This window comes from Nannospalax galili, unplaced genomic scaffold (assembly GCF_000622305.1).
Source record: "Nannospalax galili isolate Female #2095 unplaced genomic scaffold, S.galili_v1.0 scaffold473, whole genome shotgun sequence".
Taxonomy (NCBI): Eukaryota; Metazoa; Chordata; class Mammalia; order Rodentia; family Spalacidae; genus Nannospalax; species Nannospalax galili.
The window spans coordinates 192,678-211,408 of NW_008334092.1; the positions used below are offsets into that span (position 1 = coordinate 192,678).

General features: G+C 43.0%; 2 protein-coding genes across 3 annotated transcripts in view; one reads left to right on the forward strand and one right to left on the reverse strand.

The window, feature by feature from the left end:
- The window catches only part of Zbtb8os (zinc finger and BTB domain containing 8 opposite strand), a 15,282-nt gene extending 5,142 nt beyond the window's left edge, over nucleotides 1-10,140 (reverse strand). The window contains exons 1-4 of one of the 2 annotated variants that reach the window (XM_008829189.3): nucleotides 9,598-10,140; nucleotides 3,033-3,057; nucleotides 2,014-2,135; nucleotides 1,743-1,825 (exon numbers count right to left, since the gene is read on the reverse strand). In XM_008829189.3, coding sequence (XP_008827411.1) covers nucleotides 1,743-1,825; nucleotides 2,014-2,135; nucleotides 3,033-3,057; nucleotides 9,598-9,694 — 327 coding nt within the window. In that variant the 5' untranslated portion in view covers nucleotides 9,695-10,140. The remainder of the gene's footprint in view (nucleotides 1-1,742; nucleotides 1,826-2,013; nucleotides 2,136-3,032; nucleotides 3,058-9,597) is intronic. The other variant, XM_017797180.2, reaches the window with a different exon arrangement.
- A 168-nt stretch (nucleotides 10,141-10,308) lies between these two features.
- The window catches only part of Rbbp4 (RB binding protein 4, chromatin remodeling factor), a 28,245-nt gene continuing 19,822 nt past the window's right edge, over nucleotides 10,309-18,731 (forward strand). The window contains exons 1-3 of the mRNA XM_008829195.2: nucleotides 10,309-10,462; nucleotides 11,020-11,167; nucleotides 15,815-15,960. Of these exons, the coding sequence (XP_008827417.1) occupies nucleotides 10,447-10,462; nucleotides 11,020-11,167; nucleotides 15,815-15,960 (310 nt within the window). The 5' untranslated portion in view covers nucleotides 10,309-10,446. The remainder of the gene's footprint in view (nucleotides 10,463-11,019; nucleotides 11,168-15,814; nucleotides 15,961-18,731) is intronic.

Genomic DNA, 18,731 nt, shown 5'->3' on the forward strand with positions numbered 1-18,731 from the left:
ACCCGGGTCCTCTGCAAGAGCAGTCAGTGCTCTTAACTGCTGAGCCATCTCTCCAGCCCTATTTTTATAATTTTATGAATATGCATGTATTGCCTACATGTAGGTAAGTGCACCCGTGTGGTGCAATGCCCACAGAAGACAGAAGAGGCTGTTGGATCCCCAGGAGCTAGAGTTATGGACAGTTGTTAGCTGCCATGTGGGTGCTGGGATCCAAACCCAGGTCTTCTGCAAGAACATTCAGTGTTCTTAACCCCTGAGCTATCTCTCCAGTCCCCTAGAAATGCATTGCTTAAAACAAAAGGTTCAGCTCAGTATGGTAGCAAATGTTTGTAATCTCAGCACCTGGGAAACTAAGGCAGGGGGATCCTGAGGTGAAGCCTACCCCAGGTTAAGTAGTGAGATCCTGTCTCAAAAACAAAACAAAATCACACTAGACTAGCTACTATAAAACACCTCTAGCTTACCACATTTTCTAGAAATATCAAACTTCTCTGAAGCAAAGAAAATTAAAGATTCAAGTAAAATAGAACACAAGAAAATAAGGATTTTTATTTATTCAAGTGAGATCCTAGAAGAATATATACTCTATAAATGAGTCAAAGCTGGTTATGGTGGCATATGCCTTGCAGCATTCAGGAGGTGGAGGCAGAAGGATCAGAAGTTTGGGCCATCCTCCACTACAGTTTGTTTGAAGCCAATCAGTTACATGAGACCCTGTCTCCTAAGTAATGAATAAGAAAAGTGGGTCAAGGGGCTGCTGTAGGAATAGCTCAGTGGTAGATAGAGCGTGTATCAGCAAAGAAAAAGTCAAGAGTATCTCTGGGGGCTGGAGAGCTGGCTCAGCAGTTAAGAGCACTGGCTGCTCTTGCAGAAGACCCAGGTTCAAATCCCAGCATCCACATGGCAGCTAACAACTGTCTGTAACTCAGTTCCAGGGGATCTGATGCCCTCTTCTGTCCTCCATGGGCACTGCATGACACTGGTGCATTTACACACATGCAGACAATACACTCATACACATAAAGTAAAAATTAAAAAAAAAATTTTTAACTTAAAAAAAAGAGTATCTCTGTAGAGGAGGAGAATATAGAATTTTAGTCACTATCAGCCTATTTTTAATACAATACTTTATATACTTGAACTCTGTAGGATGAATGACTTAGTCAGTAGAATATATGTCATGGAGCTGATAAAGGAGAGACTGGAGGACTTATGGAAACATGGAGGGCTGTGTTAGCTACAGAGATGTAGGACAAGTGTCCTAGAGGTTGACAGCAGCAAGCAACTTCTATATGGTTCTATATGGCTTCCTTCCTTCCTTCCTTCCTTCCTTCCTTCCTTCCTTCCTTCCTTCCTTCCTTTTTTTTAGGAAAAACTAAAATCAGTAATTGTTGAATTTAGTACAAAGTATCAGAGCTGCTAAACTTCAAAGGAAACAATAGGAATACATGGATGGATATAAACATAGTTCAAACTTCTACTTCAAGTGCATCTTTCTATTTTCTTTTTCTTTTTAATAGTTGTTCTTAGACAATCTTGATATCGAATACTACACCATCAGAGATCTAAATATAAAAATGCACATATCCAGGCAAACAGGTCAATCAAGAAGTCCCTATAATTTATGCATATCAATATTACCTTGCATAACTATATGGACTGGTTTTTGAATCACATATTCTATCTTTAAAATATGGACTAAGAGCTCACTTGCTCAACAAAAAGGAAAAACCCTTGCTTACCCGGGGTATGAAGTATTCATCAGCACTGAACTTATAAAGCCACTCATCCAAAAAGTGAAACAGAAGAGATTGTAAATCATCGCCTACACAGGATCAAAAAGGGCCATGATAGTATAATGTTTAATAATTCTGGTCTCCAAAAGCTTGTTTGTTAAAGTACAAAGAATTTCTTAGGCTAATTTATAAATTCAAAATCAATTCTGTTGTTCTTACTGTGAAAATACACTCAGATCACATATAATTATTATTTCCTTAAAAATAAATGAGTTACCTTGAATTTCTACTTCTACTGTTTGGAGGGGTTCCACAGTCCCAGTATCTGTCATGTACCCAAACATGGCCATGGCACACTGTTCAAACGCTTCCTCCAGAGTATCTCCCCATGCATGTAACCTTAAAAAAAAAAAAAAATACTGTGTGTATGCAAAAGAGAAAAATTCAAAATTTCACAGCAAAGCCAAAAGAAAATAAGTTTGATAAATACAAAGCTGAATACCAATTTAATGGCATCAAAACTAGATGTTTTTAAACTACTTCATGTTCAGAAGGAACCAAAATGAGAGGAAAAAGATTAAAAGTAGATATGTCCTTGGGTCAGCAGGTAAGGGCACTTGCCACCAAACCTGACAACCTGAGTTTCATTCCCAGGACCCACACAATGGAAGGTGAGAACTGATACACACAAGTTATCTTCTGAACTGCATAGGTGTGCTATGATACATATGTATACACAAGTAGACACATACAACATAAACAAATAAAAAATGTACTTAAAATTTAAGACAAAATAAAACAAGATTAGAGCTCTCTAGGTGAAAACATTGAGCCTGGGACTGTTCAGACAGGTAAAGGAGGTTGCTGCCAAGCCTGATGGCCTGAGTTTGAATCCCAGGACTCACATGGGAGGAGAGAAAGAACTCCCATAAATTGTCCTCGGATCTCCACATGCGTGTCATGGCACAGGTGCACAAACGTATATGCATGCACACACACACACACACACACACACACACACACACACACACACCACGTGCGCATACACAAAATATTTAAAATTTTTAAAAAATTTAAAGCCGGGAGTGATGGTGCACGTCTTTTGTCACAGCACTTGGGAGGCAGAGGCAGGCGGATCTCTGTGAGTTGGAGACCAGCCTGGTCTACATAGAGAGTTCCAGGCCAGCTGGGACTACAGGGAGACCCTGTCTCAAAAACATCAAAAAAAATTTAAAACATCCCATCTTTCCCATTTAAAGACGTGGTTTCAAAGGAACAAACTGTGGCTGTACTCACTGGACATCAGCTGTATGATCCAAATCTGAGGGAGAAGAGGGAAAGCCATTTGTAAGTCACTTGAACTTGACTCTCAATCCATACCAAAAAAAAGAAAACTCTAGGGGGTTGACCAAAGGCAGCAGGTGGCAATAGCAGTAAGAAAAAGACTCTAGTTCACTATGACATAGTGTTAAGATCATCATCCCAGCCTGTAATCCACACACTCAGGAGGCTAAGGTTAGATGGGTCACAAGTTCCAACCCAGCCTGGGATACTAATTCCTGGACAACCTGGGGTACACAGTAAGACCCTATCAAGGGAGGTGAGGTGACAAGATGGTTCAGTGAGTAAACACTTCACAAGCCTGATGACCCAAGTTTGATCCCTGGAACCCATAGTAGAAAGAGAGAACTGACTCCCGAGAGCTGTCCTCTGACTTCCACACATACTGTGGCATGTATGTACATTCGTGGATAAAAGCACTTGCTGTACAAGCCTTACATGAGTTCAGATCAGCAGAACCCAGGTAAAAGCTGGACATAGTGGCTTGTGCAACTGTAATCCCAGCATTCCTACAGGAAACGGGAGGCATAAACAGAAGACTCTCCAGAAGTTTACCAGCAGCAAAAAGACCCTGTCTCAAACAAGGTGGAAAGTCAAGGACACCCAAGGTTGTCTACCCATGGGCCATCCTCACCTACAAACAAGAGTAAAAAAGATAGGGCTTCAGCACTCAGGAGGCAGAGGCAGGTGGGTTCAAGGTCAGCCTGGTCTACATAGTGAGTTCCAGGTCAGCTGGGGGCTACAGGGGGACCCTACATCAAGAAGACCCCCTTAAAAAAAAAAGGAAAATAGATGGGGCTGGAGGGATGGTTCAGGGGTTAAAAGCACTTGCTGCTCTTGCAAGGACCTGGGGTTCAGTCCCAGCACCCACATGGAGGCTAACAATGGCAATTCCCAGAGATCCAATATCCTCTTCTGGCCTCTAGGCATGTGCATGATGCACATACACACATGCAATCAAAACGTTCATATACATCAATATTTTTTAAAAAATATTTTATTTTTATGCGTATGAGTGTATTGCCTGCATGTGAGTGCATCCATGTCATGCAATGCCACAGAGGTCAGAAGAGGGCTTCAGATTCCCCTGGAACTGGAGTTAAGGATGGTTCGTAGCCACCATGTGGGTGCTGGGAATCGAACCCGGGTCCTCTGCAAGAGCAGTCAGTGCTCTTAACCGCTGAGCCATCTCTCCAGCCCCACATCAATCTTTTAAAAATAAAAATAGAGGGCTGGGCATGGTGGCGCATGCCTTTAGCCCAGCACTTGGGAGGCAGAAGCATGTGGATCTCTAGAGTTCAAAGCCAGCCTGGTCTACATAGTAAGTTCCAGGCCAGCTAGGGCTACAAGGAAACCCTGTCTCAAAGAGACCAATAAATAAATAAATAAATTTTTAAAAAATTAAAAAAGAAAATCCTTAAAGAACAGGAAAATGTGAGGTAGCCAGACCTCTTACTATGTAGTTACTCAACAAAGTTCCTTGCTTTGCTAGTGTTATTTTTTTAAAAAACAAAACAAACCAACAAAACCCCCCAAGGTTCATAAATAAATGAATTACAGTTTCTGGAAAGTAGCAAGGTAGGAATATTCCAGGTGTTTTGTTTTGTAGCCCAGGTTGGCCTCAAATACATGATAATCCTCCTGCCACAGGCTCTGGAGTGCTGGGGTTAAAGTGTATACCACCATGGCCAGTTCCTTCCAGGTACTCTTAAAATGTCTCAGTTGGGTGCCATGTGGGTTCCTGTAGTCCCAGGGACTCAAGAGGTTAGAGCTGCAGGATCACTTGAGCCTAGCTTGTGTATCCTGGGTGACACAGCAAGACCTTGTGTGTCAGGGGTGTTTTATACATTAATCTCTCAATAAATACTTCCTGTTATCAGTTATTTTTCTTGAAAACAAATAGAAATCAGGATTGCTAGGGATTTTTCTCCCCCCAAAGTTAATAAAACCCAAGACGTAGCATGTCCCAGGTAAACCCTCTACCACTGATCTAGACCCCCAGCCTTAGTATCTTTTCTAAATATGGACTATGTGAGTGATCAACATTCTAGCAACTACCTCATCTCCAAGACATAAACCTCTAGAATACTGTCTCATTTCTGAATAGTTAGTCTAACCCTAGATAAAGTAGCTTAGGAAAGTAAACTCCACAGATGCATCATGAGCATTGCCTGCTAGTTCCACAGGGAAGACCAGAAAGCCGCTGCAACCACTACTGCATGCTCCGCTGAACTGTCAGCTAACTTGACGTTTTCAGTCTGTTCTTCACCTCCACCTTGACTTTCATCAATTCCTTCCACTTAGGATCACAGAGTATCAGATAGTGCTAGCAGGAATTCTTGGAGGTCATAATATAATCATTTGACTTGTAAGCAGAAACCTGGGGTCTGGGGATATGGCTTAGTGACAGAATACTTACCTAGCATGTGCAATGTCCTGGGTTTAATATTGAGTGTGAACGAGAAAGCAAAGCAAAAGTCAAAGAAAAAGAAATCTGAAATCCATAGAGATCAAATGACTATTTCTAGACTACAGTGCTGTCTACAAGTATAGTTGAAGTGACCAGAGGTGACCTGTGAAGATGGTTTGCTACAGTCTTGGCCCTGAAAACCCTATGAAATCACACAAATTGAGAAGTTCAAATCCTCATGTTCACTTTAAGAACTCCCGGGAGCCGGGCATGGTGGTGCAAGCCTGTAGTCCCAGCACTTGGGAGGCAGAGGCAGGCAGATCTCTGTGAGTTCAAGGCCAGCCTGGTCTACATAGTGATATAGTGAGTTCCAGGACAGCTGGGGCCATAGGGAGACCCTGCTTCAAAAAGACCGAAAAAAAAAAAGAACCCCCAGGAAAATGCCCACGCCATTAAGAGTATGCATATCTGAAAAGCAACGAAGTATCTGAAAGATGTCACTTTAGATGGAAGCAGTGTGTGACGTTCTATGATGCAATGGTAGAGACAGCAGATATGCCCAGGTCAAACAGTGGGGCTGGACACAGAGTTGGTGGCCCAAAAAATGATGAATTTTTGCTGCATATGCTTAAAAAATGTAGAGAGTAATGCTGAATCTAAGAGTTTAGATGTAGACTCTCTAGTCATTGAGCAAATCCAAGTGAATGTAACAGCCAGGATGTGCCAAAGAATTTAAAGAGCTCATGGTCCGATTAACCCACACGAGCTCCCACTGAAATATCAAAATGATCTTCACGGAAAAGGAACAAACTGCCCCCAAGCCAAAGAGGAGGTTGCACAGAAGAAAAAGATATCCCCGATGAAACTTAGAGAAACAAAAACTTATGGCATGGGAATAAATTGGGCATAAAATAAATGAAAAAATAAAAGTTAAAAAAAAAAAAAAGTACAGGGGCTGGAGAGCTGGCTCAGTGGTTAAGAGCACTGATTGCTCTTGCAGAGGACCCGGGTTTGATTGCCAGCACCCACATGACACCTAGAAAACGTCCTTAACTCCAGTTCCAGGGGAATCAGAAGCCCTTCTGACCTCCAAGGCATTGCACGATACAGATGCACTCACATACATGCAGACAATACACTCATACCCATAAATCATAAAAATAATAAATTAAATTTTTTTTTTTTAAAGTACAGCTGGTACTGGAATTGAGATTTTTCTGCATCCAAGGCTGGAGCACTTTGTAGGATTACAGACACTGTGGTACAAACCTGTAATCCCAGCACTCAGGAGGCTTAGGCAAGAGGATCATCAGTTTGAGACCGGTTTGGTATATGCAGTGAGTTCAAGGCCAGTCTGAGGTACATAGAGCACTGTTTCAAAAAACCAAAGACCCCAATGAAACTAATTAAAATAAAATGGGGAAGGGATGCTGGGGACTAATTAAACTAATTAAAATGGGGAAGAGTCAGTGGTGGACTGTCTGCCCTGTGTTCGATCCCCACCACAGCAAATTAAATAAGTAAATAAACTCACAATTTAATTTTAAAAATTCAAAACCCAAGCCAGGCATAGTGGTGCACACCTTTAATCTTAGCACTCAGAAGGCAGAGGCTACATAGTGAGTTCCAGGCCAGCCACAGCTATACAGTTGTCCTAAAAAAAAAAAAACAGCCAAGCATGGTGGCGCACGCCTTTAATCCCAGCACTTGGGAGGCTGAGGCAGGCGGATCACTGTGAGTTCAAGGCCAGCCTGGTCTACATAGTGAGTTCCAAGACAGGTGGGCCTACAGGAAGCCCCTGCCCCAAGAAAAAAAAAAAAACGAAAAAAAAAAATTTTTTTTTTTAAAAAAGCACAAATGACTGAAATAAGCATTAACATGAATGCCAAAATACTGTGGAGAGCTGCAGAACTCTCCTGTACAGCTTTATCCGAACCCCTGCACTCTACCAAACTCTAGCATGGCTTCTCATAGCAGAAGGCCACATCCCTAAGATGGGAGGGTCTTAGTTAAAATGCTGGTCCGAGAAAAGCTCAGCAAACATTGAAGAATTCCTTCTTTGTTTTAGCCAACACCCGATGTAGAGTCCTAAACTCCCTATCTTACAGCAAGTACCAAAAAGGACTTAAAATTGTGAATATGTATCCCTTATGACTCAGAATTATCTTTCTCAAGGACCTGGGAAGCATTCTTTTGAAATGTTATCTCCACAGCCTGGGCCACTGGCTCAGTCTGTGGGAGGCTAGAACTCTAACTTCTGAAACTGCTGGGAACAGACAAAACTGGTCTTGGCCTTATTGCATTTACAATGATTAATCTTTGTACTTTGTCTCTTCTCTTACTCTAGGAGACCTTGCTCTCTCCCTTCCCTCATTCTCCTTGTAAAATACCCAATCTTTGAGCAAACTGGAATCAATCTCAGCTGTTTCTCCATTCAGTCACTGTATTCACTTCAACAAGTGTCCACCTGCGTTATCTTTGATGCAAGTGATGAAGCCAGATATAAAAGAAACCAGATCCTATGATTCTGTTCATTTGAAACTTTAAAGGACAAAAACAAGATGCGGTGATAGAAAAAAACAAGTTAGTCAACAGTTAGCCGGGCATGGTGGCACACGCCTTTAGTCCCAGCACTCGGGAGGCAGAGGCAGGCAGATCTCTGTGAGTTCCAAGGCCAGCCTGGTTTACATAGAGAGCTCCAAGCCAGCTGAGGCTACAGGGAGACCCTGTCTCAAAGAAAAAAAAAAAAAAAAAGAAAAAGCTTAAAAAGACAATGACACACGGCTACACTGCAGTGATTTTCCAGTTTTTTTCCTCTCAGAAACCCAATTAATTGGAAAAAAAATCCTAAAGCATGTATTCATTTAAAAATAACCACTGGGTGTGGTGGCACATGCCTTTAGTCCCTCAGGAGGCAGAGGCTGGCAGATCTCTCTCAGATCGAGACCAGCCTGGTCTCCAGGCCAGCTGGGGCTACACAGAGACCCTGTCTCAAAATGACAATACAAAACAAAAACCTCTATTTAATGTAAGTTACTTTTTGTGTGTGTGTGTGTGTGTGTGTGTCTTTTTGAAGCAGGGTCTCCCTGTAGTCCCAGCCGTCCTGGAACTCACTATGTAGACCAGGCTGGCCTTGAACTCACAGAGATCCGCCTGCCTCTGCCTCCCAAGTGCTGGGACTACAGGTGTGTGCCACCACACCCGGCGTAAGTTACATTTTTATAAAAATAACTATTTTGTCAAAAATTTAGAAGAATGGTTTTTTTTTCAAATATTTTAATGTGTTGCAATATATTCATTAAGTTGAAGTGCCTAATAAAATTCAACCTTGGGCAGTGGATATAGTTCAGTGGTACAGAACTTTCATGAAGACCAGGGTTCTGTCCCCTGAAGGGGGTGGGGATACCCAACCACACAGAAAAAGAAAGTACTGGGCGTGGTAGTGCATGGTTGTAATCCTAGCACTAGTGACATTATGCTGAGACTACACAGCAGGATGGAACTCAAGCAGGGTGAGCTGGCACATACTTATAACCCCAGCACTTGGGAAGTGACGGAGGCAGGAAAATCATAAATTCAAGATCATCCTAGGCTGCATAGCCGGTTGAGGACAGCCTGGGGTACATGAGACCTGTCTCAAAACACACTGACATAAACAAAAATCTATCTTCTAAAAAAGGAAAAGGAAACCCTTTTCTTACTTTCCCAGGCCTCTAACGTGATCACACTCGTAACTATTCCACTACTGTTAACGCTGGAAAATGCAACTATCTTTACAAGTAGTGCAGTAGTAAAATTTCCTAAATGTAGGGCAAGCGGTCCACCACTGAGTTACATACTTAGCTAACAACGACAAACGTGATTAGGCACAAGTTTAAGTTCACAAGAAAGTAAGGGGTTGGGGGGAGGGGCTCGCGTTTCCTCATTCCCGAGCGTGTTTTTTTTTAAGACCTTCCCCCAGAACAAGTGCAAATTGATCCACATATAGGGCACCTATCACGCCTGAAGCACCTATGGGGACAGAGGAGGGCAAGGCAGGAAGCCGCAAGGGAAGGAGCCGAAGTTGCCCGTGTGCTCATATCTGGGGAAAGACGTGAGCCACCTACTCACATTCATACTTCCGATTGACGGGAGGATACTTGGCCTTGATCGCCTTCTGTTCCTCCGTCAAATTGTAATCTCTAACATCTTCCTCTTCCTGAGCCATGATTGCAGAATAGGCACTCTACTTCCGCCCTTCCCTGGCTAAACTTCAGCCCCGCTCTACAACTTCCGGCCTACACCCCCCCCCCTTAGCCGCCACTCTAAAAGGAGAGCTCCTTTCTCGAAGCTCGCGGAAGGATATTCGCACTTCTCAGACTTCCATCTAGGCCCTGCCGGTTGGGTGGCACGTTTCAAAGGCCAAGGCCCTATCTTCTTCACGAGTTGCTACTTCTTTCTAAAACTAAGTTAAAGGACACCCTGAACTAGGCCCGGGAGTCTTAAGTGCTGAGGCGTGTTGTCCACCGCTGCCCCTTGGAGTTGATAAACAGACCCGGAAGCAGTTCAGATTTCTCACGTACTCTCAGAGGGTCGTTGACATAAGAGCTCCCTAAGAAAATGGCTGCGTACGAGACAGTGAGGGCTACGCAAGCCACGTGATCCCTGCTGGCACTGTCCCTGTAGGCCTGGCGCGCGATCCCCGGTAAGTAAGCTCCCGCCTGTGGAGGGCAGGAAGGGGCGGGGCACGAGCTTCGGCCCCGCGAAAAGCGTCCGGATAGGTCGTGGCCACGGATGCCCTGCCCACCGCGCCGTACCGCGCTCTCCGATTGGCCGATGTTGGCGCGAAGGCACGCGAGCCACCCTCACGCAGGGGCCGCAGGAAACAATAGAGGCCGCGCGCGCTGAGCTAGCGCTCGTCGCCTCCCCGCCCCTCCCGCAACGCATAACCCCGGGATCTCCCCCGGCTCACCTGCAGCCATGGCTGACAAGGAAGGTGAGAGTGCCGAGGCTCGTGTCGGCGTGGGGCGCCGGGCTGTGTCGTGGCCTCTCCGCGGCCTAGTTCGGAGAGCAGGCCCGACTCCGGCGAGCCGGGTCCCAGAGACTCCGGCGGGAGCCCCGCGCTGGGCGGGCTAACGGCCCGGCGGTTTGGGAGGAGCGGCTGCGGGCAATGCCGAGCGATAGGCTCCGGGCGAGTTGGAGCCTCCCGCCGCTCCCCATCAGTCCCGCTGCCTATTGCGCCCCCCCCCCCGGGCGCCGTTCCACACCTCGGGCCTGTAGCGCAGGCCTCCTGCCTCCCTGGTTTTGGTGACTTGGCGCGCGCGAGCGTGCTTGGAAGGCCGGACACTGTCGCCCAAACGGGTAACGGGAGTGTCTGGCCGGGGTGTAACTTCCGGCCCGCCGAGGCGGAGAGCAGGGTCAGTGCCTGCGCGCTGGGAGATCGGGACAGATCTCCGTTTCGGTGTCAGCTACGGAGCCACGTCGGTGGCTTTGCCGATGTCTACTCGGTCTCCGTGTTGTGCGCTAACTTACTTTGTTTTAAAAAAATTTTAGCAGCCTTTGACGACGCAGTGGAGGAACGTGTGATTAACGAGGAATACAAAATATGGAAAAAGAACACCCCTTTTCTCTATGATTTGGTGATGACCCATGCCCTGGAGTGGCCCAGCTTAACTGCCCAGTGGCTTCCAGATGTAACCAGGTGACACGAATCTTTGATATCTCGTTTCTCACATTGGTTTTCCGTGTTTTTTTCTCCAGTCACTCAGAAAACACATGATCCACACCTATTAGTAACGTTTAGTTTTTCTAGACCAAAAAGTAAGACAGAAATGTGAAATTATTTTGTTGTTCAACATCCAGGACTGTTGCAAATGTAGTTAACTACATATCATGAAACTTGAGAGCTTTCAAGAAGTTACTGAGTTTACTTCATGCAACAAAACATTTGAATTCTCAGTCATTAATGATAGCTGGTTAATATCGAGGTAAATAGAGAACTTGCCTAAAAGGAGCTTGTTGTTTAAAGAGGCCGATGTCCACTAATAATAGGTCATGTTGGTATTATAGACAAGTAGTTACGGTGATTAGAAAACAACCGGAAGAGACCTGGGGGCATATATTTGATGTTAGAATGCATGCTGGCAGGGGCTTAGGTTTGCTCAAAGGGTTAGTGAGGATCGCTGTTGGTCTCTTAGAGTTCAGTCACATATGTGAAATGTTCAAAACAAGGAAAATGTATGTCAACTTGAAATATCACGAATAGTTTGCGAAAAGAAGGGACAATACAAAGGTAAAGCTGAATGTAGAACATTATTGATGCAAACTTGGCAAAACCAGTGTGTCTGTTGAAATTGCTTCTTCACTTTTCAGAGTAACAGTCCCATACTTGTGTACTAAATTTTTTTTTTGAAATTCAAAACTTAAGCTATTTAAGCTTTTTTTTTTTTTTTACTTTGTTATTTTCATTTTAATGTGTATTCATGTATTGCCTGCTTGTAGGTAAGTGCACCCGTGTTGTGCAATGCCCTTGGAGTTCAGAAGAGACTGTTGGATTCCCTGGGACTAGAGTTACGAACAGTTGTTAGCTGCCATGTGGGTGCTGGGATTCGAACCTGTGTTTTCCGCAAAAAACAACCAGTGTTCTTAACCATTGAGCCATCTCTCCATCCCCAAGTTAAGCTATTTATTAAAATATATTCAACAAGTAATAGAAATTTGGAGTAAAAGTGCTGGAGATTGAACCCAGAGCCTTGTATATGGTAAGCAGGCAGAACCACTGAGCTACATCACTCTAATGTAAGTAATAGATATTTTACATCCATTTTTTTGATAATTTGAGAATGAGTGGTATAGAGGAAGTGGAGCGCTTTATCCTAAGGATGTTGTACAACTGCATGGCAGACACTTAGAAATTTGGAATTGGAGTTTCTCTATTGTGACCAGGGACTCCTACCTTCACCTGATCACACATCAGTCACCAGAAATATTTGGGAGTTCAGGATAAGCAAGGTCGTTTTGTCAATTCTTTCATAGTTGAACCATTTAAAAATTTGTGTTGCGGAGCTGGAGGGACAACTCAGCAGTTAAGAGTGTTGGCTTCGTTGCAGAGGACCCCAGTTTAATTCCTATCACCCAGATGGTGGCTGACAGCCTTCCTTAACTCCAGTTCCAGGGGATCAGGATCTGACACCCTCTTCTAACTTCCATGGGCATTGCATGACACAGGTGCCTTTACGTATGTGCAGGCAATATACTCATACACATAAAAAATAAAATATTTTCAGAATTTATGTTGAGAGACTGTGTGATGATGCATACTTGTAATCCCAGCACTTAATGGTAGAGCAGACGAGAAGATCAGGAGTTTGAGGCCAGCCTGCCTTGCAAAAGAAAACCTTACCAGTAGTTCCCCTCTATAATCTTAGTTTTTGGGAGGCTACAGCTAAATCACAAATTTGAGACCAGCTTAAGCTACTTGGTAAGACTCTGCGCTCCCTTCCTCCAAATGAGTCCCATATTTTAGCTACCACATACCTACTAAATCATTCTGGGATTTTTTTTTTTTTTTTAATCTATGAGGGTACGGTGTCAGTTGACTTTTTGACATTTCCTAAGTATTACTCTTTATCCCCTTTACAGCAGATAATAAACCTTCATTTAATACTTTTTGTATAGCATCTTTCCTATCTAGACGAAGAGTTTTCTCATTGTAATGTGCAACATAATCAGCTAGAGTTGTCGCAAAACAGTGCTGTATGCCCTACCTTCTAGGGCTTCTGGGTCTGTGGGTCTGGAATGGATCTGAAAATTTGCATTTCTAACAAGGTCTCAGGTGATGCTGGTGCTGTTGGTCTTGGGACCACAATTTCAGAAGCTCTGCTTTATTTACAGTGTTACATTAATCCTTCCAGGAGAGCACGAATAATATTAAGCTATGTCCATGCTTTGTGAAGCTTTTGATATTTCTTATTCCCTGTGGTGTAGACTCCAGGATGCCTTAAGCTGACATTCAAAATATTGACCAGTGATTTTAATCAGCTTTCTAGGCTTCTCTCCCACTTAGTTTTCCCACTTTGAAAACTAGATTTGGACTTTAATCTCAGTTGTAATACTTAGTAGATATGTGGTCTGAGCCAGATTGCTTACTTTTCCCAAATTTATTTCCATACTGGAATAATTCTTCAATATTGTGGTGTTTAAATAATGTAATTGCATTTTATTTTGTGTGTTATATATGTATGTATGTTTGCCACAGCATGGATATGAAGGTCAGGACAACTTGTAAAAGTTGATTCTCTTTCTACCACGTGGGTCCTGGAAATTGAATAGCAGCTCCTAAGTTGCTGTAATTGGTTGTTGGATTTTTAACCAATACCAAGGATTGAACCTAGAACCTCATATTAATGAAGCACTTTACCTCTGAGCTACATCCACCAGCTGTTAAATTCCAGTGTTTTTGTGTGCCTTCCACGTGACATATATTGCCTAGTATTTATGTACATGACTTATTAGTTGCTCCTGGTTTTAAGGGTGTGCAAGTCATGTCTTGATCATCTTTGTGTTTTCAGCTGAGTGTAGGTCAGTGATAGAATGCTTAACTATATGCATAAAGCACTATCTCCAGTACCTATAATCTTGGGAGGCAGAGACGGGAGCTGTGGACAAACTAGTTATCTAGGCTTGCTGAATGGGTAAGCTCTGGGTTCAATGAGAGACCCTATATCAGTAGATTAGAAGGTAGAAAGGGGTTGAGGAAGACACTATGTCAACCTCAAGCCTCCTAGCATGTACACATGAGCACATGTAAATAAAGCCAGCCAACCCTGGATTCTGTCTCTAGCACTACAAAAGAAAAAAAGTATCATTTTTGTATTTCCAAAGCATTTGAAGCAATGGATCTAGTAATTGGTATTTAGTAAATATTTGAATAGTTCATTTACTGCTGCATATTGAAACAAGGATACTGCAAATGCTTTATCACTGAGTTACACTTTAGTCCTTCCCCCTCTTTTTCTTCCTCTTTACTCTTTCAGCAAAGTTCTTGGTAAACAAAAATAATAGTGTGTCCAATTTGGGGGGAGGCATTAGGTTTATGAGACAGGGTCTTGCTATGTAGCCCTGAGTTTCTTGGAACTCCCCATGTAGACCAGGCTAGCCTCAAACTCAGCATGTAGGGTTAATTCACTTTATTCCATTAAGTTTTTTTTTTGTTTGTTTGTTTTTTAACTTTTGCCCCAGAGTAATTCTAAATTTTTGTGACTAAGAAGTACAAAATTAAGTACCATATAGTTGTGCTTATGAAAAAGAAAAGAATTATTCTCACTTTAACAAAGAACCATTAAAAGTAGGAAATAGAGGCTGTCAAGGTAGCTCAGCAGGTAAAGGTCCCTACCACATGACAGGAGAGAAGCTAGTCCAGCAAGTTCTCTGAACTCCACACATGTGCCATGGCATGTGCCTCTCCCTGCTGCCCCAAAATGTGTTTTTTTTTAAATATTTTTATTTTATGTATATGAGCATATTGCCTGCATGTATGTGAGTGCACCCATGTCATGCAATGCTGTGGAGGTCAGAAGAGGGCTTTGGATTCCCCTGGAACTGGAGTTAAGGATTGTTCATAGCCGCCATGTGAGTGCTGGGAATTGAACCTGGGTCTCTCCAAGAGCAGTCAGCGCTCTTAACCACTGAGCCATCTCTCTAGCCCCTCCAAAATGTAATTTTAAAGAAGAAACAGGGACCTGAGTAGTGGCTTAGTTGGTAAAGCACAAGGACATGAGCTCAATCCCCAACACCCATGTAAAAAAAGCCAGGTAAGGTGGTGCATGCTTGTAATTCCAGCAGTGGGAAGGTAGAGATGGGAGGATTCCTCAAGCTCCCTGGCTATTCAGACTAGCCTAATTGATGAGCCGCAGGCCAGTGGGACCCTATTTTAAAAGAGGTAGACAGTGTTCCTGGGAGGACACACGTGAGTGTCCTCCAGCTGCCAAATGTGTGTGTGCTCATAGCACACACAGATTTTTTTTTTTTTTTTTAAGTAGAAAACAGGGCTGGAGAGATGGCTAAGCAGTTAAGATCACCAGCTGCACTTGCAGAGGACCTGGATTCAATTCCCAGCACCCACATGGTGGCTAACAAACATCTGTAACTGAAATTCTAGGGGGATCCAGTGCCCTCTTCGGACATAAATGCAGGCAATATACTCACGCCCATAAAATAGGAAAGTAGGAAGCCAGGTGTCATGGCTTTATCTCAGAATCTGATAGTAGTGTGTTTTTGCATATTTGTGCATTACTGGTTTTGTTCTCTTTCAGTGTTAATTTGAATAGTGACAATCTTGTTATTACAGACCTGAAGGAAAAGATTTCAGCATTCATCGACTTGTGCTGGGTACACACACATCAGATGAACAAAACCACCTTGTGATAGCCAGTGTCCAGCTCCCTAATGACGATGCTCAGTTTGATGCATCACACTATGACAGTGAAAAAGGAGGTAAGAGATACACAGTTTGATCAGGTTATTAAGTTAGGGGAAAAAAAAATGTTAAGTTTGGGAAAGCCAGGTTGCAATCCAGAGATGGTTAGGATACTTGGTTTTGTACATTTGTTATAAGTTTCAGTTTTCTACCATATATTTTATTGTACAGTTTCAGCAGGGGATGTATAACCCTTAAGGGGACAGAAAGTGGTTCATTGGTGTGGGTTGCTATAAATATTAGTGCATAAAGCACAGGTGGTTATGATAGCCCAGGACTGTAATCCAAGTTCTTAGAAAGCTGAAACAGGACGAACGTGAGTTTCAGGGCATTTGGGGGGCTATAGTGATTACCTATCTCAAATCAAAGAGCACAGTTTACACAGAGCACATAAATAAGCATACAGTTTATGGTATCCATCTGTGGTTGGTTGAGGAAGAAAACCACTGAATTTAAAGAGTCTGCAGGTTTGGGATTGAGATTCTGTTGTGCATCTAACTAGCTGTTTAGTTTGGGGTAAAACATAACTTCTGAGTTCAGTTCCTGTTCTGTTAAATGAGATAAATTATATGTATTAATCTTTCCTTTTATGTGTATGAATGTATTGTCTGTATGTATATAAGTGCCTGTGTCATGCAGTGCCCACAGAGGTCAGAAGAGGGCATTAGATCTCCTGGAACTAGAGTGACTGATGGTTGTTAGCTGCCATGTGTGTACTAGGAATCAAACCCTGGTCCTCTGGAAGAGCAGCTAGTACTCTTTAACTGCTGAGCTATCTCTCCAGCCTCACCTCTTTCCCCTTTTTTTTTTTTTTTTTTGAGACAGGGTCTCCCTATAGCCCCCTGGAACTCACACTCACTTTTTTTTCTTTAAGATGAGATCCTAGATAGCCCAGAGCCTTGTGTATTTGAGATCACATGCTCTACCCATGAACTATATCCCCAGGTCTAAATGAGATAAATTATGTTTGGGGCCTAGGGTTGTAACTCAGTGGTAGAACAATGGCTTTAGCATATCTGAGTCTAGATTTGATCCATAATACCACAAAATAAATAGGATTTTCGGTTTTGTTGTTATTTAGGTATGAAACAAATTTAAACAGTCTCATGTATCCCAAGTTGGCACGCTAGGCCTCAACCAAGTGGACTGCATCCCCATCCTTTTGTATACTTTTTTTGTTGTTTTTTGAGGCAGGGTCTCCCTGTAGCTCTAGCTGTCCTGGAACTCACTATGTAGACCAGGCTGGCCTTGAACTCAACAGAGATCCGCCTGCCTCTACCTCCCAAGTGCTGGGATTAAAGGTGTGTGCCACTACAGCCAGCCCATGTAGACTTCTTTTTTTGGGGGAGGGGGTCTCCCTGTAGCCCCAGCTGTCCTGGAACTCACTATGTAGACCAGACTGGCCTTGAACTCACAGAGATCCACCTGCCTCTGCCTCCCAAGTGCTGGGGCTACAGGTGTGCGCCACCACACCCAGCCCATGTATACTTTTAATAATGCAAAGGATATACTCCCCCCCCCCCATAAATCCATTCCCAGTAGATTACTGTTAGATTGCTTTATAAGAGTTCACATACTAGATCACTCATTCAACAAATAATGCTGTGAGTAAGCATCAGAGCACATTCCTATAATGAGCCCTCCAGACTGATACAGACACAAGTTCAATGCCAGCTTGGGCAAGGTAACTGAACCCATTTTAAAACAGAAAAAAACTAGCCAGTGAGTTGACTCAGCGGGGAAAAAGCCCCCGGAACCCACGATGGGAAATGAGAACTGACTCTAAAAAGTTGTCTTCTCTGCTTGTAATCTAAACCAGTTACTGTGGTAACACACCTATAATCCTAACACTTGGGAGGTGGAGGCTGGGGGATCATGTGTTCAGAGTCATCCACCGCTAGCTACATAGGTAATTCTAGGCTAGCCTGGAACCTCTCCTAACTCCCCAGCCCCCTTTAAAAAAAAAAACAAAAAAAAAAAAACCCCACATATATTGAGTACTTAATTGCATGCAGGCATTTTTCTTGGTACTGGAGACACAGTACAGAATGTATAATATGGGTTCATAATTTGCTTTTCTGGAATTAGATTAAGTAGCTTCCAGTCTTATTTTATGTGTGTGTGGTACATGCAAGTGAATATGCAAGTGCAGGTGTCCATGGGAGTAAATGCACAGGCCAAAACATTTCTCTGTTGTACCTACTGAGTCCCTTGAGACAGGGTTTCACTGAATTGGAGGCTTGCTGTTTCTGTTATGCTACGTCTGTCATCCCTGACCTCCCAACCCTTTTTATGTGGGTACTAAGGATTCAAACTCAGATGCTTGCACAGCAAGTTTTCTTACCCACTGAACCATCCTTCCGTTCCTCTAAGCTCATTCTATTTGCAATGTTGATGGTTTTTGTGTAGTTTTGGTTTGTCTTTAAAAGGGTATAGCACAGGCTAGCCTTGAACTTCCTAATACTGCCTCCAGAAGTGCTGAGAAGGATCAAGTCCCCAAGCCTGGAGTGACTGTGTTATTATTTAAGAGCAGTACATTTTGATTTGTTAACTTTTCCTCTGATGTTCCCCAACTTACTTCCTGTTCCCAAATTTCAAAGTAGTCATCTATTGTTTTCTTGTAGTGCTTTGTTTTGACTGATAAAACTTTGATCTTTCTGTTACCTTGCTGTTACATATGAGATTAGAATCCAGTCTTTTTTTTTTTTTTTTTTTTTTTTTTTTTTTTTTTTTAAAAAAAAAAAAAAAAAGAGGACGATAAATCTTTCACTGTGATATATCAAAATAA